This window comes from Manis javanica, chromosome 1 (genome assembly GCF_040802235.1).
Source record: "Manis javanica isolate MJ-LG chromosome 1, MJ_LKY, whole genome shotgun sequence".
NCBI lineage: Eukaryota > Metazoa > Chordata > Mammalia > Pholidota > Manidae > Manis > Manis javanica.
This window is the reverse complement of record NC_133156.1, coordinates 1,202,301-1,226,791: the sequence shown is the minus strand read 5'-3', so window position 1 is coordinate 1,226,791 and position 24,491 is coordinate 1,202,301. Positions and strand designations below refer to the sequence as shown.

General features: G+C 36.5%; 1 protein-coding gene across 1 annotated transcript in view; it reads left to right on the top strand.

The window, feature by feature from the left end:
• Positions 1-21,420, top strand: part of LOC140848463 (THO complex subunit 2-like) — a 92,166-nt gene extending 70,746 nt beyond the window's left edge. The window contains 7 exon segments of the mRNA XM_073232154.1: positions 602-1,038; positions 1,242-1,300; positions 2,687-2,803; positions 7,553-7,687; positions 8,015-8,084; positions 8,167-8,319; positions 20,622-21,420. Coding sequence (XP_073088255.1) covers positions 602-1,038; positions 1,242-1,300; positions 2,687-2,803; positions 7,553-7,687; positions 8,015-8,084; positions 8,167-8,282 — 934 coding nt within the window. The 3' untranslated portion in view covers positions 8,283-8,319; positions 20,622-21,420.
• Positions 21,421-24,491: the final 3,071 nt, after the last annotated feature.

Genomic DNA, 24,491 nt, shown 5'->3' with positions numbered 1-24,491 from the left:
GTTGAATGCTGTGAAACGAAAGTCATTTATGTTGGGCTTTGAAATTTTGTATGTACCCTTGTTTTGGTTATGTGCTTACCATCCTCATTATGTTTTGTATAAGCTGAGACTGACTCTGTTTCCCCTGCTGGGGTATGCAGGGGAAGGTAGGTGATGAAGTCAAGAAACATTTTAGGATTGAGTGTTTGCTGTAGACAGTCTGGGTAAGGATTATTTACGTAAGAGAAGCCTATGCTGATTTAGACCAGCAAGTGATTCATCCAGTCAGGTAATCCAGTTCCTGATAGTAGCACCTTCAGTTGACTTGTGGGACAATTTTTGGTTATGTTCATTTGTAATCTCCCAAGGTTATGAACATATGCAAGAAAAGGGCCTGACATCACTTAAATCATGCTTTTTAATCTGCTCTTCATGAATTTGGTTATTTATTACTTACTGGATAAAGAAGTACATTTTCATTTAAAGTTGTTCTTTAGTTTTCAAAGGGCTACTCTTACACAATTTTTGAAGCCACTAAGAAACCTTTGTTTATGATATAAAACATTCCATGGAGTGTATTTTATGACCATTTGTCCTAAAATCTCATATTTGCATTCCTAAGCAGCAAAGCTGTTAAAGAAAATGACAAGGAGAAAGGGAAAGAGAAAGAAAAAGAAAAAGAGAAAAAAGAAAAGACTCCAGCTACGAGTCCAGAGGCCAGGGTACTTGGTAAAGATGGTAAAGGAAAACCGAAGGAAGCACGGCCAAATAAAGATGAAAAAGCAAGAGAAACGAAGGAAAGAACACCTAAGTCTGGCAAAGAGAAAGAAAAATTCAAGAAAGAAGAAAAAGCTAAAGATGAGAAATTCAAGACCACCGTCCCCAATGTAGAATCAAAATCTGCTCAAGAAAAGGAAAGAGAGAAGGAGCCATCCAGAGAAAGAGATATAGTAAAGGAAATGAAATCAAAGGAAAATGCTAAAGGAGGAGAAAAAGCACCCGTTTCTGGGTCCTTAAAGTCACCTGTTCCCCGATCAGTCATTGCAGAGCCTGAAAGGGGCAAGTTTACCTTTCTTTATATTTGTTTAACTTTGCATGTTGTAATGCATGGTTGTTTTCAATTTCCTTGTTTTGGCAAGTTATCTAGGGACTTTACTGGGGGAAGTAATACTTAATTACCTAAAAGTTGGTGGGGTTTTTTTTCTAAGTATTTGGAAAAAGTGGAAATATACCTTATTGTCACTATTTCTTTTGCCCAACAGAACAAAAACGCCGCAAAATTGATACACACCATTCTCCATCATATTCCTCGACAGTAAAGGTTAGTATAGCCTGAGGAAGGCAGCGTCCATGTTAGGCTCACCTGTTTGGAATACGTGTCCTGACTTCCTTCAAGTCTTGTGCCAAGTATTCACTGGAGCCACTGGAGGTTTTATGTTGCATTAGAAAATGAAATTTTTATGTATTGGTGGACTGATATTTTTTCCTATAGAGTATTTTTATTATAAAAATATTAAAACTTCAAGGACCTAGCACTAATTTTGTAGCATTTCAAAGTGCAAGAGAAATTTTACCCAGAAGTGCCTCACTGCTTTAAGCAGTCATTTTTGGGGTGCAATGGTACCTACAAGCAAATGAGTCTTTTCAGCAGAATGAAGCATATTTTTCAGCATAAATATTGAAGACTTTATAGCACTGAAGACTTCCTGGATGATACAGGATAAACAAGATACCTCTGAATTCATCAAGCTTCTTGATGAGCATCAGACCGATGTGTGCCTTCTTAGAAGGAGTCTTGAAAGGAGTTCCATTTTAAAGTCTCCTTGGTGATCAGTTCTCCTGTAGTTGTGTATATTCAGTGAGCATGCAGCTTCTGTTGTATCTTCCCTTGGAGGTTTGTTTATACCCATTGGTTTCCCAACAAGTTGAACCTTGCATTACGATAAAAGCAGATGTGGCATCCAGTCCTACCACCCAGCAGAGAAATCCCAGGCATTCAACTGCAGCACAAAATCGCAGGTGTAGACTTCTTGAAGACTCGGGGTAGCCATTCCTTGCTCCATATTTAATTTTAATTCTAAAGTCATCTAATTTCATGGAATATTTGAATTTCCATTATGTTGAACTTTTAAAACTGTAAGTTAACTAATTCTTTGTCAAGAGCACTGAGGTGGAATACTCCAATTAGTTTCTTTTTTTAGGTGCTTTTTTTTGTGGGAGGTATGAGACTCACCATCAGAGTCACTTTGCAAAAAAAGTGATTACTTTCTTATAGAATACCTTTTTCTTTTCTTGTTAATGTAATGCCACTCATTTTTCTGGCAAGGATAAAAAATGTGTATGGTGGAGTCACAATTGAAGTAAAATTTGAAGCCTCCCGATTACAAACTATGAAAATGTAAGATAATGTTGTTCTTCCACAGTGACCTCCACTATTTTAAACTTTTTGTGCAGAAAAATGTTTTGCTTTCTTAAATCTCTTAATATTACTTATAACTTAAGTACAGTATTATGAAAAATGTGGCACTGACATTTATTTTTGAATTCTGAGCAGAGGAAAGATTTCTGTTACATTGAGTGGATACAATTTTTTTTTCAACATTACAGTTCCATTACATGGTCTTGCTTTTGATTTTTATTGTTGATATTTGTATAATAATGACATCATAAGAGTTATCCTTGCAAGAAGTAGCTGGTTTATTTCCAGGTTACAGCCATATTTCCCAAAGTTCCTCTGGGTTCTGAGAACTATGCCAGCTCACCTGTCATCTCCATTCATTTTCTGCAGGACAGTCTCATCGAACTCAAGAAGTCTTCAGCAAAGGTTTGAGCCTTTTAAAATCATCACGCCTAAGTAAAACAAAAAATTATTTACTTCATTTATTTAGTAGATGACCCTCGCCCTAGTAAGTGTTCAGTAAGCTAATAGAATAACCTTTAAAAATACCTATTACAAACAATGGATGACAGTGGCCTCTTTTACTGAGATTGTTATCAACTGTGTGTGATGTGGGGACATATCTATAATCTCTCCTTACTTGCTGTGTTATGCATTATCCTATTATGCTTCAAAATCTGGAAATAAGTTTAACATTTGGGGAATGGGTTGGTGGTTTGTTTTGGGGAGTTGATTTTGTTTTTAGACAACACAAGAGACCAAAAAATAAATCTGATGCATTCACATAACTTTCTAAAACGTGAGCCCATCTCAATCCATAAAAGTCTTATATTATTGCCTCTGCCAAGCTACCTTTTTGGCAGTTGTATAATATCAAGAAATATGGTTAATGTAAACCAACCTTTCTCCAGGAGGGGAATACTCAACTTGATGGTTGTGTTTACATGTCAGTATTAAGTCCTGCCTATTATTCTGCTTTCTTGAGTATTCTGCTACTAAGAATAATGTGCAGTTTGTGTATCTTATTACGAGTTCATTTTATTGTAGTTGAATTGTCCATTGTTCATGTTATTTTGTCTTTATGATAAAACTTGTACCCTCTTTTCACTCTGCTTTTCTACTTTGCCTCCTTTTATATCTGCTAAGTATGATTTCTTACTGGTGGACCAATGCAAAATGAAATTTTGAAACAAAATCAGTTGACATTACTGCTTTTAGCTCTGTAGCTTTATAATGAAATATCAGTGGCAAATGAGGACTAATTTTTAACACTTTAGCCAATGTGCCTGTGCTCTGAACTCATAGCACTGTTTTTAGATTGTCCTGTATTAATCAAGACTATCAGCTGTACTGCGAATGCTTTCTTTTAAAGTAACTTTTTATTGGCTAAATTAAATATGTATTGCAATATAGTAGGTTTTCATAACCAGATTGTCTGTGTTAGTCTTAACCATCAGTGGCTTGTGTGGGCTATTTAAAATTCATGGATTAACAATGTTACCTTGTGAGTGTTTATTTCCTGAAACATACTTTGAAGCAGTTTGAAACCTGCTGTTACAGGTGACTGGAATTTCTGATCATTGATGAATATTATAGTTTCTTATATTTGTGAAAATATTTTGAAAATAAAACGTATGTGAGATGAACATACGTTATCTCATCTCATGCTATAACAGCGCTGTGAGGTAGATAGATAGAGCAGGTGGTAGCATCTTTCTCGATAAACTGACTAAAGTTCTTGATCCTTTCTCAGTGGCATATAAGTTGTTAGTGCCAAATCTTGGACTAAAATTAAGGTTCCTCAAATGTTCCCACCACAATGAAAAAATGTTGCAACAAAAATTGTAGCTCCTTGATTCTTAGCACCTGCTTCAACAGTAGTTGAAAGGGTTCCTAGCTGCTTTAGTGTGTTCATCTTGTTTAAATTACAGTGATTCAAGTCAGTCTGTCCTCCCCCTTTTAAAAAAGATGGTGATTTTTGTGGGCATTTTAAATTCAGTAGATTTATTCCACATTAAGTCAGAAAAATTAGAAAATGGCATATGAATATGCTTCTAACAATTGTGACTCAACCACTTTTCAGGTCCTTAGTGCTTAGTATATAGTACGCTGACAATATGGTTAGGTGATCAGTAAATATTTGAAATGAACTCTTAATGCCTTTGGCCTTTGGTCAAACATCCAGTGTTTACTGGTCTGCATAGGAGTTGATGTTGCATTTTCATGTGTCTAGGAAAATTTAATAGCATATGAATGTCTTTAAAAAATTTTGCGGGGCTTTGATCTCTAAAATCGATGCTCTATATAAAGTCACTGTTTCCTGGGGTAGCTCTAACTTTTTAGAGGATTTGAAAGACGTGTGTCTATTTTTTCATGTTACCTTGTCACTCAGACATATAAAATTGTTTCCCTCCTTTGTTTAACCTTTTAGTTATGTTTTGTCCCTGGGATCCTCTTTTTTATTAAATTATTTACTATTTTCACCTTCTAATCAGTGGTAAAAGTAACATGGACTTGTCCTTTCAAGTAAGATTAAAGGGAGAAAAGCCTAAGTCTAATTTAGTATCTAAATCTCTTCTCTCAGTTCACCTTTTACCCCCCAAATTCCAGCTGGCGTATTTCCACTTTTGGTCAGTTGTGTTTTCACCTAGCTATTCCAGCAGCTATACTGATGAAGAAAGTGTGAGAAAAGCTTGTTAACTTTAATCAGGCTGCTCTGTAATTTTTTTATTAAGGCATTATTGATATACATTCTTATGAAGGTTTCACATGAAAAACAGTGTGATTACTACATTCACCCATATTATTGAGTCCCCTCCATGCCCCACGAAGTCACTGTCCATCAGTGTAGTAAGATGCCACAGGCTGCTAAGAGGGCAACCATAACCCACCTTAAAAACAAATTCAACTTTGAATTCTGAGCCCATCTTTATACATTGTAGCCTAAGTAAAAGCAATGTTCTCTTAAACAGATTTTGAATTATCAAATTGTTTTTTGGACCTAATGATCCCAATGCCGAAACTAAAAGCAAATCAGAAACAAAACCCAACAATGCTACATGCAGATCACTTTAACAAATCAATGATTTTATTTTGCAAACTTGTATTGAGTACTCACTGTGTGTACAAGGCACTGGGAAGTGTGTAAAGGTAGAAAAGACATACTAGCTCCCCTATCATATGGAAACTATGTATGGACAAAAACAAAAGCCATGAAATTGATAGGAAATAATCTGTCACAAAAAAGGTTATATGAAATAATACAAGAGTTCACCGGAAATTGAATTGAAGGATGGTTGAAGTGTTAATGGCTTTTGAGCTGTCTTTAGTCTTTGGAGATTAAGATAAAAGGGATCACCTGAGAACTGCTGGGAAGGACAGGGTGTTAGGAAGCAGTGGTAGTCACAACACGAATACATTGGATTGCTTCACAGTAGGACATAATTGTGCAAAGATTGTGAAGAACTTGGAATGTCCATGCTAAGTTGTATGCATTTATTCTGTATGCAGTGAGAGATGATATGTTTTTGTAGAAAAGGGTATTGTGATCCAAACTGTTCTTAAAGGTTAGAAAGAAGAAATAGAATTGGGTACATTTCTAAACTAAGAATTTCTAGGTTTCTCAATTCCTTGCAATACAGAATTCAAGTTAGACACAGTTAAAAACTTCATTCTTGTGGAGGCTGTGTGTGCATGTGCCTGCTCATTTGTAATAAAAAAATTTTTTTTTAATCAAGAGAATTGGGCAATACTTCCCTTGGGGAAATCTTTTGAGTATTGCAGTAATATATTATTTCCTTTGTCAGTTTCATAAGTAATATTAAGACATGAATAAGCATTACAGTTATAAAATCTTGAGTGTCATTTAGGGCATTATACGCAGCAGGAGTACCTTTCGGACAAGCACTTTGATGATTGTTTCTCATTCTCTTGCTCTTTGTTATTAATAAACATTTTGTCTATTTCATTTGATCAACAACTTTTCCACAATGAAATTTTAAAGAATCTACTTCTGCATTGCTATGGCAGTATTTCTGAGCCAACTGAAATTGGAAATATTTGATGGTGTTAAAAAATGTGTTTCTTTTAATTTTCAGACTGATGGTTGTCTCTTTTCACATATTCCTTTGAATATCAAAGGATTTCCTCATGTAAAAATACTTGACTTTTGCCTCACCTTTCTTTTCATTCCTAAGGTGTATCTAGAACTGTGTAGTTATGTAATGAGTTCTAGTCCGTATTCTGCTGACTAATACATATGTCTTAAAAAGCTTGTAGCACAGTTATAAATGCCATAAGGTTAGACATCTGATAACTTCCTTCATATTTTCTTTTATAATGGATTTCCATATTAACAGCTTGCATAAGTAAGGTCATCTTTTTAATTATTTAAAGTTAGCGTATCTTTGATCTTTGTCTGTTTTTATTGCCTCTGGGCCTTTTGGCAGAGAAAGAATAGGCAGAGAACATTATTTCATCATTTTTCAGTCTTTTTGAGTTGTTTCATCATTCGCAGATGACTATGTGGTTTTCTGGGCTATTTAGAACCAATAGTTAGACAAATTTCGTAGTCAGTTGTGATTATTTGATGTAAATTGGAGCACTTTCTGAAGTAAAGAATGTACAGCCTTTACATTTGTAAAAATAATTTAGGATAATCTATGCATGGTGTATGCTGAGGCAGAAAAGACCAGTAAACTTACAGCTTGGTTTTATTTTTATACTTCTGTCCACTGTCATCGATTGCCTATCAGTGGATGGTAAAACTATTCAAAATTTCTATGATTGTGTAGAGGCTTGTATTTTTTTCACAGTAGAGAAAGTCTAGTTACTATTTACCATATACGGACTCTTGTAACGGTAGTTACAGGTCTTCATAAGAGAGCTGTATAAGGAACTGGAGCTATTTACTAATTTACAAATTTACTAATGAGTCTCAGTTGAGGCAAGAATTCACTGATTGGGTTTAAATTATCATTTTTATACGGCCAGGAATTGAAGTCTTTGCATAATTTGTGTCCTGCTGTTTTTATTTAATCTCTCATAATCCAGACTGCTGACCAGTTTTGACTTTGGGTCTAACTACCAATTGTCTTTCATTAAATAAACAATCAAGCAAATGATGCCAATACTGGCAAACTAATAATCTTTAGTAATATTGCCTTAATTTAACAGCTCTACATTAATCATGCTCCACCACTGTCCAAGAGTAAGGAGAGAGAAATGGACAAGAAAGATTTGGACAAGTCAAGGGAAAGATCCAGAGAAAGAGAGAAAAAAGATGAAAAGGACAGGAAAGAGCGGAAAAGGGTTTGTAATTTTTTTAAAACTAGTTTGGAAAGCTATTATATACAGTAGCATGTTTTGTTGCCTTTTTAAAAGTACTAGTTTGTTGCATGGCAGTCTGATAACTGGTATTTTCATCTTAAAGTGTGAATCTTCTACAGTAATAAGGATCTTCAGCCTAATAATTTCTGCCAGCTCTGCTTGTCTTTCATGTCATTTTACCAAGTATGTGAAACTATGGCAAATACTCTCCAGTGCTAGTTAGCTATGCCCTTCTTGTGTAAGAGTAATATTTTAATAAAACAAAAGCATAAACTCTTGATCAATGTAGTTCATGATTCTTGGTTCTAGGATCACTCAAACAATGACCGTCAAGTGCCACCAGACTTAACCAAGAGACAAAAAGAGGAAAATGGAATAAGTAGGTAGACTTATTAATACTTTCAAAGCAGTCATCACCCTCAATTAGAAGAAGCTTTCATGATTCTTTTTTATAATTTTAGTGGGGGTTCCAAAGCGCAAAAGTGAAAGTCCATGTGAGTCTCCTTATCCAAATGAGAAAGACAAGGGAAAAAATGTCAAAATCTTCAGGCAAAGAAAAAAGCGGCGATTCATTTAAATCTGAAAAGATGGATAAAATCTCCTTTGGCAAAAAGGTAAATTAGGGAAACAAAGGAACAATATGGTTTTTCTTAGAAAGCCAACTCTGAAAAGTTAGCAAATACTGAGGGTTTTTTATAGTCACAAATAGTCTGTTAATTATTTGGAGGTGGGAAGAGGAGGCTTTGAGGGAGGGCAGGTTTTTGGGGAACTAGAGCCAGTTCAGTCCCAAATTACTGGGAAGGTAGAATTGGTTTACTTGTAAAATTCCTTTCCTCTCCATTCCACTCCCACCTACTTCTCTGTTCATGGTTCAGCCTTTCTTTCTGTGTTCTCTTTTTTCTCTGCCAACAGTGCTTTTAGTTTCTCTTCATTCATGAGATTAAAAGATGGTCAGATGTATTCTCCCTGATCCTTACATTGTCATAAAGTCTTTATCAACCGTGGTTTTTAAACATATTTCTATAACATTTTCTCCTGATAAACTTGTTTGCAAACTTTTTTTCATTTTCAAATTAGGTAGTGTGCATTTTCTTAGATACTAGTGGATGATATTCAAAACATATCTCATGCATTTGCCATAAAGTAATAATTTAGTAATAAGCAAGTCATTAGGAAAGTTTAAAGTGTTTATTAAGCATTATTATGGTATATATTAAAAATGTATTCCATATATTAATAGTTCTTAAATGGGAGTCTGCTCCTTTTAATAAGTATTTTTTCAATTGAGGTAAAATTCACGTAACATAAAATTAATTATTTTAAAGTGTAGAATTCAGTGACATTTAGTATATTTATAATGTTATGCAATCATCTCTAGTTCCAAAATATTTTCGTCACTCCAAAGGGAGACCCCATACCCATTAAGCAATAATTCTCCATTTCTCCCTCCCATTAGCCCCTGGCAACTACTAATCTGCTTTCTGTCTCTATGAATTTACCAATTTTGAATATTTCGTATAAATGGAATTGTATAATAATGTAGTCTGACTTCTTTCACTAGGTATAATGTATTGGGAATTCTTCCATTGTGTAGCATGTATTAGTACTGCATTTCTTTTTCATGGCTGAATAATATTCCCTAGTATGAAGTACAACATTTGTTTATCCTAAGTTGATGGACTTCTGTGTTGTTTTCCACCTTTTGGCCATTGTGAATAGTGCTGCTATGAACATTTGTGTGCTGCTGTGAAGTATTTGTTTGAATGCCTGTTTTCAGTTCTTTTGTGTGTATACCTAGAAGTGGAATTTCTAAGTAACATGGTAATGTTATGTTTAACTTTTTGAGGAATTGCCAAACTTCCACAGTGGCTACACAGTTTACATTTCTGCAAGCAATGTGTGAGGGTGCCAATTTCTCTACATCCTTGCCAACACTTGTTATTTTCTGTTTTTGTTCTGCTTTTTATTATATCGATCTTCCTGGGCTTAAAGTGGTATCTAATGGTTTTGATTTGCATTTCCTTAATGGCTAATGATGTTGAGAATCTTTTCATGTGCTTGTTGGCCATTTGTATGCCTTCTTTGGAGAAGTCTATTCAGATGCCTTGGCCATTTTTTAATTGGGTTGTCTTTTTGTTGCTCAGTCATAAGAATTCCTTATGTAGTCTGGGTACTAGATCATTATGAGATACATGATTTGCAAATGTTTTTCTCCCATTCTGTAGGTGCCTTTTCACTTTCTTGATAGTGTTCTTTGATGCATCAAAGTTTGCACTTTTGATGAAGTCCAATGTTTTCTTTTGTTGCTTGTGCTTCTTGTGCTTTTGGTGTCATATTTATTAAGTAAGTTTTTGAAGAAAAATTTGTGACTGGTGGGTGATGAAAAAAGGATTTTGAGCTGTTTTTTTTATAATTGGTTTTCCCTTCCCGAACTAATTCCGCCATTCCTTATAGGAGTCTAGGCATGATAAAGAAAAGATAGAAAGGAAAGAGAAACGGGACAGTTCAGGAGGAAGGGAAGAGGAGAAACAATATCCTTTTCATCTTATTGATGTTTTTAATCAGTAGAATGGAAAGCTTTGATACTGGTCATGTTTAGAATTGTACCCTTAGAGTATATGACCCAATTGCTGAAAGCCTTATTAGCTTTTATGTGGTCTCTCCAGTTAACCGTCTCAAATACATGAAATACGGAAGTGGGACACTTGATTACTTTTTAACTTCTGTGGTGACTGAGGTTGTTTTATGCCACTAAGGGATTTAGATTCCCTCTGGCTGCATTAGCACTGAGAGGAAGAAAAGGAACAAAGTCCCTTAGGCTTAGGGCATGGGGAATAGAAGGGCAGGATGATGGGGCAGATGAGCAGAGCTGGTAGAGTGTAGAGTTGGAGGCCACCAGGCTGGTCAGAGCCAATTAGGCCTGCGGGCTGAGGGATTGAACTAAAAGATGAGATGCTGTTCTCTTTTTTTTTTCTTTCCCAAATTGTTTTCTCTTAATTTGTCATCTACTCATAAGTCCTCCAACAAGCACAGAAAATGAAGACTTTGACTCAAGGTGAGTGTTCTCTCACCTTCTTTTCATTTAAAGATAGAAATATAAAATAAAGGTCTGATAATGTTGAAGAAAGTAGATCCATTTTGCCAGATATAACTAGAATTTTTCATGTAAATATGATGACCAGGTGTTTGGGTATAGATGCAAAAGAAGATTCAGTTATTTTTAAGCTGTTTTCATTTTAAGCTTGCAGATTAGCCACACTTTTTTTTTGCATCAAGATGTATTTAAGAACACCTGCTTTACTTCTCCACTCATTCCCATCATCTCTAGATAATTTATTGCCTTTTTAAATTACCTATATAGCCTTGTAGGTGGGGGTAGTATCTGCATTTATAGGTAAAGAAACTGAGACAGAGACTAAGTTGAAGAGGGTTACAGAGATATTAGCTGACAGAGCCAGAACTCAAACGTAGGTCTTCTTGCCCTTTAACTGTTCTGTGTTCTTCATTTTGCTTTTTCATGAAGATGTTATGCAGAGATTTTTAAGTTTTTGTGCCTCTTTTTCTATCACTGCCCATGTGTTTTGTAAAGTCTAAAAATGTGGTCCATGCTTTTCATTCTGGAATTTTGAATAGGCGGCTTTGTTGTCGAGGTAGTTATGTCTTATGAAATTTAAAAAGCGTTTTAGCCATCTTAAGTAAATTGTGTGTGAGCAATAGTCCACTCTATCTTAGTTCAGAACCTAATTTAGTGTTCTTTGAGCACTCAGATCATCATCTGAACGGTTATTATTTGGTGATGCCTTAGGATTATGGAGGTATGTAGGATGATTTCCCCTCTTCTTTTAATGGTTGGAGATGGCTGTATTTGAAGTTGTTGACTTTTTTTGTACCCCATTTTCTTGCTTCCATATTAGCTGTCACCACTGAATGACATCAAGTATGCTTGCTGTCTGTACCCTCCCCCTAATATTATCTGGTGCTTCTAATCTTTTACAAAACCAGGTAGGTAACCAAGGCTGTTTGCAGTTGCTTAAATTAGGAGTGAGAACTGTCTGAGAGCCCATTCTGTGTAAGAGCACGTGAGCATTAGGGGTTGCTTTTTGTCGTATTTATTTTAGCTGCCAAAGCAGGGTTCTGAAGCTGCCAGATAGGAAGCTTCCTGACAGGCGGTGTGCTTTTCCTGCTCTGTTACTCTGTGCTTGTTAGCTGGATACTGGAGGAGGGTGAACGAGAGTTAAGACAGAGCATTCGGACTTCAGTAGGTTCTTTTTTAAATTAGAGAGATTGAAAAAGATATATTAATTGCCCATTCTTCAATTCTACCCATCCCCTGCCCCAACAACTTTGCTTTCTTCTCTAGTTAACTATAAACTCTTAATCTTTCTTCTTTTTTAATTTAAATTTTAGTTTTTATTAATTTTGATCCACTGCTTTGATTTTTTTTTCATACTTCAATTATGTGTATTTGTTACCTTCTCTAATAAGATTATGCTGTAGTTGTCCATGTATGGGCTTCATATACTACAGTCACCATTCTGTGTTCCTGCCCAGGTATCACTTAAAAAATGATTTTCTTATTTATTTCTTTTTCTCCTCTTGCTCCCTTGTTCCCCCTCCCTCATCTCCTCCTCTTCATCAGCTCCAAAGTTCTGTCCTCTTTTGCTAGAGCCATGCCAGAGCTGGTGCTTACAGAGTATAGCATTTCACAAGCAAGGACAAAAGTGGTTACTTGTAAAATGCAAATTGGTTTTACTGAGATTGCTAATAAGCGATTCTCTCTCAGATCACAAAACTAGTAGTCTGGTACCAAGTCAGGCCATCCATTCTAAAATGTCTGCATACCTATTTCTGCCAAAATGGTGCCATTTGGTGGAGTGCTAAATTCAGACAGATCTGAGTTTGAATTTGGTTTCCAACACTTGCTACCTATCTGTTTCCACCTTTCTCTCTACCTGTTTCCTCATTTCCAAAATAAGGGGATAGTAGTTTCCATGAGGATTTTGGGGGGATTCAGAGTGATAATGTTTATGAAGTACTTAGCTATCAAATGGCCAATCTTCTTTTTTTATTACTTACCTTAACCTTTCTTTTAGTTTGCCTTTTTGCTTTTTACTTTCACATGGCCTCTGTATTAAAGAAACAGGAAAACCTCCCTCTTAAATCTTCATTAAGAATGGCCCAACCATTGTCACTGAGAACTTTCACTGTGATTTTATACATTGCTCTTCGCTCACTGCCTAATTGGTGTATGAAGGTTATGCTGTAGATTTCTTGGGATTTCTTATTTGCGTGGTCCATGGATTTGTGCTTTACTTGTCTATATAATGTCTCAGGACTAAAGGCATGAGAAGACTGGCCTGGGTGTTGGATATTAGGTTAGTGGTCTTGTAGTCAAGCTTCTAAGTTCAGATAACCTTTAAAGGTACATTGAGCTTGATGTTAATCCTGTTAAATTTCTTGTTGACAACTATGTCCTATACTTTCTTCTTGAGTATACTTTTAATTTGTGAGGTTCTTCTTGATTTTTTTCCTTTTTCTGGCTGTTCTGGTTGCCTCCTATTGGATACATTCTAGGGGTGGTCAGGTCTGTCTGTTGTTCTTCCTTTTATTTTCTTAGAGTTCTCAGCATTCCTGATTGGCACCTTTACTTAAACTCAGGCTACTTGAAATAGCTGCTCTGTTTTTATTTTATGTTACATTATACAGAAAGAAGAGCTGCTGCATACGACACATTCTCATGATTCAAAGATATCATTAATACTAAGATTCATTGTTGATTTCTAGAACTGTTTTTGGGGAAGGGTGAGTAGGAAAATAACACTGATTTGCAAGTATTACCCTGGTTTCAGAAACATTAATATTAGAGGTATGGAAATACACTGAGAGGAATAAGTGGCTCTAGACTAAGATTAATTCCTTCCAAACTCTTCTGTATTCTTTTCCTATCTCATAATTTTTACTTGCAAAGTCCTTTATGCTTGCTTATCCTCTGTATCTTTACTATTACTTATTATTGCTAAAGTCCAAATTCATCTTACATATCCTTGATATAGTCCCTTGAACACTATTAGCTGCTTTGCCTTTAACCTTTTCTCATAGTTTCATCTTTTTTTTATTTTGGTATCATTAATCTACAATAACAGAAAGAACATTATGTTTACTAGGTTCCCCCCTTCACCAAGTCCCCCCCCCACATACCCCTGCACAGTCACTGTCCATCTGCATAGTAAGATGCCATAAAATCACTACTTGTCTTCTCTGTGTTGCACAGCCCTCCCCGTGCCCCCCACGCACTATACATGCTAATCGTAATGCCCTCTTTTTCCCCACCCTTATCCCTCCCTTCCCACCCATCGTCCCCAGTACCTTTCCCTTTGGTAACTATTAGTCCATTCTTGGGTTCTGTGATTCTGCTGCTGTTTTGTTCCTTCAGTTTTCCTTTGTTCTTATACTCCACATATGAGTGAAGTCATTTGGTACTTGTCCTTCTGCACCTGGCTTATTTCACTGAGCATAATACCCTCTAGCTCCATCCATGTTGTTGCGAATGGTAGGATCTGTTTTTTCCTTACGGGTGCATAATATTCCATTGTGTATATGTACCACATCTTTATCCATTCATCTACTGATGGACGTTTAGGTAGCTTCCATACCTTGGCTATTGTAAACGGTGCAGCGATAAACCTAGGGGTGCATCTGTCTTTTTCAAACTGGAGTGTTGCATTCTTAGGGTAAATTCCTGGAAGTGGAATTCCTGGGTCAAATGGTACTTCTATTTTGAGCATTCTGAGGAACCTCCATACTGCTTTCCACAATGGTTGAACTAGTTTACATTCCCACCAGCAGTGTAGGAGGGTTCCCCTTTCACCACCACCTTGCCAGCATTTGTTGTTGTTTGTCTTTTCAATGATGGCGATCCTTACTGGTGTGAGGTGATATCTCATTGTGGTTTTAATTTGCATTTCTCTGATGATTAGCGATGTGTAGCATCTTTTCATGTGCCTGTTGGCCATCTGGATTTCTTCTTGAGAGAAATGTCTATTCAGGTCCTCTTCCTATTTTTTAATTGGATTATTTGCTTTTTGTTTGTTGAGGCGTGTGAGCCCTTTATATATTTTGGATGTCAATCCTTTATCGGATCTGTCATTTATGAATATGTTCTCCCATACAGTAGGATACCTTTTTGTTCTATTGATAGTGTCCTTTGCTGCAAAGAAGCTTTTTAGCTTGATATAGTCCCACTTGTTCATTTTTGCCTTTGGTTTCCCTTGCCTGGGGAGATATGTTCATGAAGAAGTCACTCATGTTTATGTCCATGAGATTTTTGCCTATGTTTTTTTCTAAGAGTTTTATGGTTTCATGACTTACATTCAGGTCTTTGATCCATTTGGAGTTTACTTTTGTGTATGGAGTTAGACAGTGATCCAGTTTCATTCTCTTACATGTAGCTGTCCAGGTTTGCCAGCATCATCTGTTGAAGAGACTGTCATTTCCCCATTGTATGTCCATGGCTCCTTTATCGTATATTAGTTGGCCATATATGTTGGGGTTAATGTCTGGAGTCTCTATTCTGTTCCACTGGTCTGTGGCTCTGTTCTTGTGCCAATACCAAATTGTCTTGATTACTGTGGCTTTGTAGTAGAGCTTGAAGTTGGGGAGCAAGATTCCCCCAACTTCATTCTTCCTTCTCAGGATTGCTTTGGCTATTCGGGGTCTTTGACGGTTCCATATGAATTTTTGAACTATGTGTTCTGGTTCATTGAAGAATGCTGTTGGTAATTTGATAGGGATTGCATCGAATCTGTATATTGCTTTGGGCAGGATGGCCATTTTGACGATATTAATTCTTCCTAGCGAGGAGCATGGGATGAGTTTCCATTTGTTAGTGACCTCTTTAACTTCTCTTAAGAGTGAGTGTCTTGTAGTTTTCAGGGGTGGTCATAGTTTAATCTTTTAAAATTCTGCCTATTGAAGTTTTCCTGATAGAACCATCCCTTAGCTTCTTAGTTTTACTTTGATGTGTGTGGTTTTCAATTCATGGGTCCTTTTGTGAAGTAGGTGCTGTGCTAAACTGAGACTTGCTCACAGACTTTGAGAAGCTCGGTCTTCTTGGACTTTGATTCTTACTTTCAAAGAACATAAGCAACTAGCTCTAACCTTTCCATCTGTGTTTATAATATGCTACATTCCTATTCTAATCCTTCATTCCAGTGAGGGCTAATACTTTTTGCAGGTCCATCTTTCACCTCTGGTTTCGTATGTGTCCTAATTCTCTCACCCTTTAAAACCAAGGTTGAAAATTCTCAGACCTTGGGCAGAATGTGGCTTGTTAGGTGTACCTTTTTGATCTCACACAATATTTACCATTTTGTAAATTGGTTGCCTTTAAAAAAGGAAGAGTTGACAAAATCCAAGTATCAGTTTCTCTTGAAGAACTGGAAAATCTGGCAACATCGTGTCCTGAATTCTTCATAGCAACGGTCAGCTAGACCCACCTAGGTACTTGTACCCCTCATATAGAGTGAGTCTTTATTCTTTATAGTTTACCTCAGTCTGTCCCCATCCAGCTCACTTCATTTGTTTCCATTATGAACTGGCTCCTGTAAACAACTGATTTGTAATTCCAGTTCTGAGACTTTTTTCTTCAGCCCGTACTTGGAAACTGCCCTACTAAATGCTCGAAGGTGGCTTATTTTAGGAACGTTTTGCCATTTCAAGGCATAGCCCTAGATGCTGGTAATATGTATTGGAGTAGGGAGTGTTCAGTTAAGTTTCTTTGTCAGTAGTTCCCCATTGCTTACGTGTGTGTGTGTGTGTGTGTGTGTGTGTGTGTGTCAGCTTGCCTACAGAGTCCTAGCCACTGATTCCTGTGTATATACAAGTGTGTCATATGACCCTCTCCTTAGATTGTGATCTTGTTGAAGGCAGTTACATCATCACTTCCTTCCAATCAAACAGTCAAGTATTTTTCATTATTACTTGCTGTGTTTCGGATACTCTGTTAACTTTAAAAGAGACACGTACATCTCTTGGGGATTGATGAGAAATAGCATGCTTTTTTTGTTTTGTTTTTGCCCTCAAAAGAAGATTCAATTTATTTACAGCATTTGATAGTATACTGTATGAGGATAAATTGCTTTCTGTGCTGCAACATATTTTTTGAGAGTAGGTTTATTATGCTTGCATTTGGTTCTGTGTGTAGTAATCATTAAATGTGTGTGAAAGTTTCATTAGGAGATTGAAATGATAGACAGAAACTATTTTTCTCTTCATTTTATCATCCTTTATACTCTTTAAAGTACTTGGTGTGAGTTCTGTGCACTGGTATTCATGGACACCAAATAGTTGGAGAGAACGAGGATTTTTCTGTTTCTGTTCTTCCACTTAAGGTAGACCAAATATTTGCTACGGTGTGCTGTGCTGTTTTTTATCTAGACATGGGCGTGAGCATTTAAAAGGCTCCCCGGCCACATTTACCTCCAAGTGGCACTATCCCTACACATGCATTTATCCGGAGTATGCTAAGATTCAGTTCGTTTTAACTGTGTTATATGTTACCTACATGGAATATCTCAGGGACTGTGTTTGCCATGATAAGAATTTCTAGATAGTGGTATATAGGTAAATGAAGGAATAATGAGGAATTAGGAGGGTTTTCCCTGTCTTTTTACTAGAACTTCTTTCTTCATTTTTTTAATTGTCACCTTCACCCATATATGTCTTTCTACTCGGGGTGGTATGTGTGTATGTGTGAGAAGTAGGATCATGAAACCCTGACAGCTTCAGACACTCGTGCAAATGAAGGGAACTAAATTCGGGGATACTTCCTTTGAGGTGAAGACACTGAACCAAAAATAATGAATTTGGTGGGCTTGTAGTTTATGGCTTCTCTAAAAAAAAATCTGTTGCCATCACGAGGGCTCTTTTATGAGGAATCTGAGAACTATTGAAACATTTATTAGGACCTTGTTGGTGAATGTGATCATCAAATTAGAAAGTATATGTGTGTGTTTATGAGGTATACCTCTGATAAGAAGGCTGGTTTTATATTTGCTTTTCTTCTTGGTGTTGATCACCAGTCTAGCTGCTCTTTTCTCCAGAACACCGTAACTTTTCAAACTTGCTTCTTGATGTCACCACTCTATAACATCATTTGAAATCAGCTGTCTCAACTCTGAGAAGGTGCTATTTGAGGGCATTTCATGCAATAGTTTCCTGATGCCCTGACAAAGGAGGAGGGCATGGTGGAATATAGGGAAATGACTTTACTAGTATAATAAATAGGGCCTATGTCTGGCCAAAAAATAGGGCAGGGGGTGGGGGAAGCCCAAGGATGCCCAGAGAATTCCCAGTAGAAAGTGATGTTTACAGATATAATATTGTCTTCGCAGAGTGGAAAGCCTGCTTTTTTGGAATGTGTCCTGCAGACATGGTATTTCCAAGGCAGTTTATAGCCCTGGTAGAATAGAAGTGTCTAGGATGGAGGACACCGAGCTCTGAACTGAAACCCTTTGAGAAACATCAACAGGCCTAGGTGTGAAAAAGAGAGGTCTCTGTGATCTCTTGCATTTAGAGCCTTTTTCTTATTTACAATGGTTAAAGTAGTGCATATTTTTAAAAAAATAGTTCATTAAAAGAAAAACCTTGGAAGAATGTTCCCGGCAATGTGGTATAAATTCATTCTTAATGGGAAGAAAATACTACTCTGCTGGAGGACAGAGTCCTGAAGGCTGAGTTTGGCACTGTTCAATCACTGTGTGACTTTCTTCTTAATGGCAGTTCTTTCTGAAGTTCACTGCCTTTGAGTGCACTTTTCAAGTTTGTTATCCCAACACTTCAGCATTATTTTATAAATATGCTCTGGACACTGCTGAGAGGCTGACCTCCCATATCTTCTTCCCACTTGCTCTTGTGCTTGCTGATTTGTCATTCCAGGGCAGGGACAGACCCCTAAGCTGAAGGTCTCCCAGAGGAGGATGCCAAAGCTCCATGCGTCACTCTCAGAACGTTCTCTCCCCTAACTAAGAGCTTCTGGTGCTGTCCATTTAATCGGAGTCTGCTTTTAGTCAGAAGATGAATGCACACCACCATCCTCTTGACAAGACATTCCAAAGCCACTGATTTTCAAAATATTGTTTTCACCTCCAGGCAGTTTCTTGCAGCAAGGTCCCTGTGTATACAATTTTTACTCAAGATTCAACGTCCAGAAGCAGCATCTAATGAAAATTTCACTGTTTTAGTTATCCTTTCTCAGAAAGGACAGGAAATCACCTCCTGGAACCAATTCTTTAATGTTGTAGATAGGCGGTATTTGTGTGTGAACTCCTATAAGCTTGACAATATTGGGATGATTATATTGCTTGAGGATTTTGGAATCATGTTAAAATTTTAATTTCAGTTCCTGGGAAAAATCATCTTCGTGTATTTTAACAGGAACAACAGTTTTATCCTTTGATATGCCCTCAAATATGTCATCAAAACTATCATTGATGTAATTCTATTGTGACGTCTTGATCATTGAAAATCGATTTATTATTCTACTTATGGCCCTATATGTCTACTGATAACATGATACTCTTTATTAGAACATTGACTTCTTGGGGGGTAATTTTAAAAATTTGAGATAAAATTTACTTTAAAAGTGGTTTTTAGTATAATCACTATGTTGTAACAGTCACCAGTAATTCTAGAGCATTTCCATCACCCCAAAAAGAGACCCCAATTCTCCCCTTGCCCCAGCCCCTGGAACAAATAATGTACTTTCTGTCTTCATGACTTTGCCTGTTTCAGATATTTCATAAAAATGAAATAATGAAATATGCGGCCTTTTGTGTGTGGCTTCTGTTATTTAGCATCATGTTTTCAGGGTTCATCCATGTTGCGGCATGTATCAGAACCTCATTTCTTTTTATAACTGAATGATGCTCCACTGTATGAATGTGTACCACATTTTGTTTATCTGTCATAAATGATGGACATGAACAATGGATTTTAGGTATTAAAATTGTAAGTTCAACTTTAGTGTATCTACAACTGCAATTGGTAATGTCAAGATTATACTTGGTATAAACAGAATGCTGTATAGAAACAGCATGTAAATTATTTGTCAGCATATCATGCATATGATTTCTAAGGCCCTTCTAGCTCTGGTTTTATGAAATATTTGAATGTAGTATTTTGTCAATAAAGTTTAAAGCATTAAGCATTAGTTTAAAATTTGAGAACAATGTTAGGCAGATATGAAGCTATTTGCCACATGTTGTAATGATCATGTTGTGAATTTATTTCAATGTGCAGTATTTGAAAAATGTCAGTACATAAAAGTAAATGACTATAATTTAGTAATTAAGCAAGATATTTTTAAAGCAATTTTTATAATTTAGCAGACACTGCATCTTAATATAAGTCACTGTTAAAATTGTGTCCTTGTGAAAAATGAAATGTCATTTTTTTGTTGTTGATCATGTAAAATTAATTCCTTTTCATTGCTGTGTGTTCTGTTTACTTTTGACAAGCTTTTACTTGCCCCTGTGGAATGTTTTACTTCTATTTCATTTTTCCCTCCTTTTTCTCTTCTGATCCCTCCCTCTTATAGCCAAAATATTCACTGGTTTTTTTTTAGAAGTCGTCATAGTGTGCCCTGTCTTTAATGGTTTCTAAGAGTAGATGATCAAAAATACACAGATATTTTTCATCATCATTGAGAGACTTTATTCAAGCCTTTGTTACTGACAGAACTCACCGATTTCTTTCTTAAATCTATCTTCCTTTCTTCCTCTCCCCTCCTCTCCTTCCCTCCTGCTTTCCCTCTTCCCCGTCTATCTCCCCCCTTCCCCTCCTCTCTCCCTCCCTTCTTCCTTGCCTTTCTCCCCTTTTCCTTTTTTGTCTGTCAATGTAATCACCTTATTTCTTTCAGATGAGATTGGAATGGAATTGTTCAGCTGCGTCAAGAAATTATTTTTCCTGAGTAGATTGCCAAGAATTGTGAATGAAGAGGTCCGGTCCATTTGCATCTACTTAAATTATTCAGTTATCTGCTTTATTGCTCCGTGCTGAAAACATGGACGTTGAGTTGTGCATTAAAGTTTTTAACTTTTTGCTTAGTTTCTACATGTTTATTTCCAGTAAATGACTGAAAGTGTTAACTATTACATACTTTTAGCACAATGTGCTGCATACAGTTCCCAAAAAGCAAATAAGGTTACATGTGTACAGAATTTCACTTTAGGTTAACTAAGCATTGCCTGGGTTTAGTTGGGGTTTTTCTTTGTTTATTTCAGTCTGAAATGCTTCCTTTCCATTGTTTGAAACAAAATGAACAATATTGAACCATTTTGAATTTACCTCATTTTAAAACTCAGTTTAAATTTATTATTTGGCCTATTGTTAATATTGGTCACTAAAAACAAAGTGAGAGCAGTCTTACGCAATGCTTAGGAATCATTTTATATAGAATGTATAAAACATTAAAACCTGTTGAAAAAAAAGAAGGAGGTACCAGCACTCACTTGTCTTTGGCCATTTTTTCTTGTAATTATGTTAGACAAATTGGTGGGAGGGGGGATCAAAAGTTAATTGTGTTTAATTCTACAGCTAGAGAAGCTTTGTATTGCTGAACTTTGATCTGGGAAAGTTTCACAGTGACATATTTAAAAGAAATTTTTTTTTATCAACTGAGTTCTACCAGTGTAACCTTTTTTCTAAATAAACAACAGTTTTCTCAAGTGATTGTATATCATTGTGTATATTGTTTCTTTTTCACAATAACTTGGCAAAGATAATTCAGTAAGGTTCCTAGCCCTTTCTTCCCATTTCTTTCTTAGTCCATGGGCTACGATGTTTTCAAATGACATACCTAATATGAAAAAGTCTCTATTTGTTCACCTCTGCACGCACGCTGAAATCATGCCTAGAATTGGCCACTTACTCTTCAGTTTCTTAAAACCAATGACATCTATGTAAATTAAACTTTTTAAGAGAATGAAAATAAAGTCCATAATTCAAAGGATTGGGAAATGATGAGCATATATTAGAACTGGCAAAGGGATAAAAATCTTGATGCCCTTTTTCAGGTAATAGTAATTTGCAAAACTTAATGAGCACAATGCTTCTGAGAGCGCGATCCACTTGGTGACCGCTGAGCGCCCATGATGCGCCGGCATAAAAAGAAATGATACATCATCAAAATGATTTTGACATAGAGAAAATAACTGTGGTTCACCTCAAAATCATTTTCCCGAAATATAACAAGGAGGAGCTTTCCAGCTGTGTTGGATTCACATTATAAAGATAACATGATTGTGAGTTTGAACTAGAAAGCTCACTACTACTTAGTATCAGTATCTCTTCTCTGTCCCCCAAAACATTGAACATAGGTATTCTTTGCTCGTGCCCGTGCTAGAAATGCATTGAGGATGGAAAACACTAACTCTATATTTAACTGTACAAGAATAATTTTATGTCAGAAATCTGTATTTGTGTACTGAGCTATTTTTAAGCATCTACTCTGTTCTAGGCACTAAGGAGTATTAGGACCTAACTTCTGTACCTGGGGTGCTTCCAATCTAGCTTGAGAAATAAGGACCAAATGAATGCTACTGGGGGGTCAGTCATCTTTTTCTGTAAAGGGCCAGATACAGTAAATATTTGAGGCTTTGCAGGCTATGTGGTCCCTGTGCAAGTCTTCAGCTCTGCCATTATTGTGTGAAAGCTGTCATAAGTGATATGTAAGTGAATGAGCATGACTGAGTTCAGTAAAACTATTTACAAAAACCTGCTGTAGAGAATCCTGTAGAATATTTATTCAAAAAAACATCTGAGTGCCTCTTAAACACTCCAGAGGTGCATCCTTGAGCAAAACAAAGTTCTGCCCTCATGGAACTTATGTTCTAGTCACTGGAGGCAAACACCAACTATTTAATATTAGGGGGAGGGAGGTCCTGTGAGGAGTAATAGGCCTGCGTAAGGAAGTTGGATGAGGCAGGGCTTACTGCTGTACAATACAGAGTGATCATGTGGAGTCACTGTGCAAAAGCAGGGTATTTTGAGGCAGTTAATCACAGTATGAGAATTTTATTACTAAGTAATGTGAGTAGGAGCTATCCCTAATCCCTTACCCATCTTTGAACCTTTTACATGAAAATCATGTAATACGCAGGATTTTTCTCTCAGGACAGGCTCTGAGCTCTAGTGGCTTTTGTCTAAGATGGCCGTTTTCTAGAAAGGAGTTCTTCAAGCTCCGAAGTGGATGTGGAAGATATCTATGGACCACTAGAAACTGAATGCAAGTTTGTGGTGTGTGCAGTTTCCTGGGTCTATAACTTGCACCCAATTCTCAAGAAGATCTAACATGTCAAGTTTTTCTGGATTTTGTTCCAAAGAGCTCTCAAATCTTTATATAAACTATGAACCTTTCTTGGAGGCTCGTAAGAAGGAAGACAGCCGTGCATCTATCTACCTTGTTTTAAATGGTAAGGGCAAATATTACCACATCTTGCCTTATTAAATGATCTACAAGTGATTTGAAATTTATTGTTGAAAAGTCACTGGGCCATGGTGTAGGGCCATTTTGTATTTCAAGGAAGCACCTTAGCCAAGTATGGGTGGAAATTGTAGTAGCCTTATTTTTTTCCAATAATTGTGTCATTCTTTTATTTCTACCCTGCCATGTTCCAAAAAGGATCTGTTAAAAAACATAAGCTATGGTATTTAAGAAGTAAATGAGAAAATCTGATTTCTGGGTGGAATTAATACCCCAGATGAGTTTAATACCCCCAAAATATCACATACACATTGGCCATGAATCAGCTCTGAGAAATGTGGCAGGCCACACAGAGAAGGTAATGTAGTTACAGGAATTAGAGTGTCAAATAAAAAGCCAGTCATAGTGAACATTTTCTGGCAGTGGGACCTGAAACAACTTTGCTTTCTCATAAAGAAGCAACCCTGTCTTTTTTTAAATGTATGTTTGTATATATTTATTTGTATTTTTTTATTGAAGTGTAGTTGACAGGCAATATTATATTGGTTCCAAGTGTACAACATAGTGATTTGACAGTTATATATACATTATTAAATCCTCATCCCAACTATTGTAATTGCTGTCTGCCCTGTCTATTCAGTAAATGATAAATGGATGTAATGGTCCTGAATGTCAGCCAATGGCCAGAACTTCAACTACTCGTAAGGAATAATGACACCAAAATAAAGCGGTCCAGGCACCTAGGTATCTGATGATTTGGTTCAGTCAGGAAAATTTTTTCATATTTTGGACAAAGTTCCTAGTCTGTGGCTTATGATAGCCTTACTTATATATTTTAAGGTATCATTGACATACACTTATGAAGGTTTCACATGAAAAACAATGTGGTTACTACATTCACCCACATGAATGGATGTTGAATTTTGTCAAATGCTTTTTCAGCATCTATGGAGATGATCATGTGGTTTTTGTCTTCCTTTTTGTTGATGTGGTGGATGACGTTGACAGATTTTCGAATGTTGTACCATCCTTGCATCCCTGGGATGAATCCCACTTGGTCATGGTGTATGATCCTCGTGATGTATTTTTGAATTCGGTTTGCTAATATTTTGTTGAGTATTTTTGCATCTACGTTCAGCAGGGATATTGTTCTGTAATTTTCTTTTTTCGTGGGGTCTTTTCCTGGTTTTGGTATTAGGGTGATGTTGGCTTCATAGAATGAATTTGGGAGTATTCCCTCCTCTTCTATTTTTTGGAAAACTTTAAGGAGAATGGGTATTATGTCTTCTCTGTATGTCTGATAAA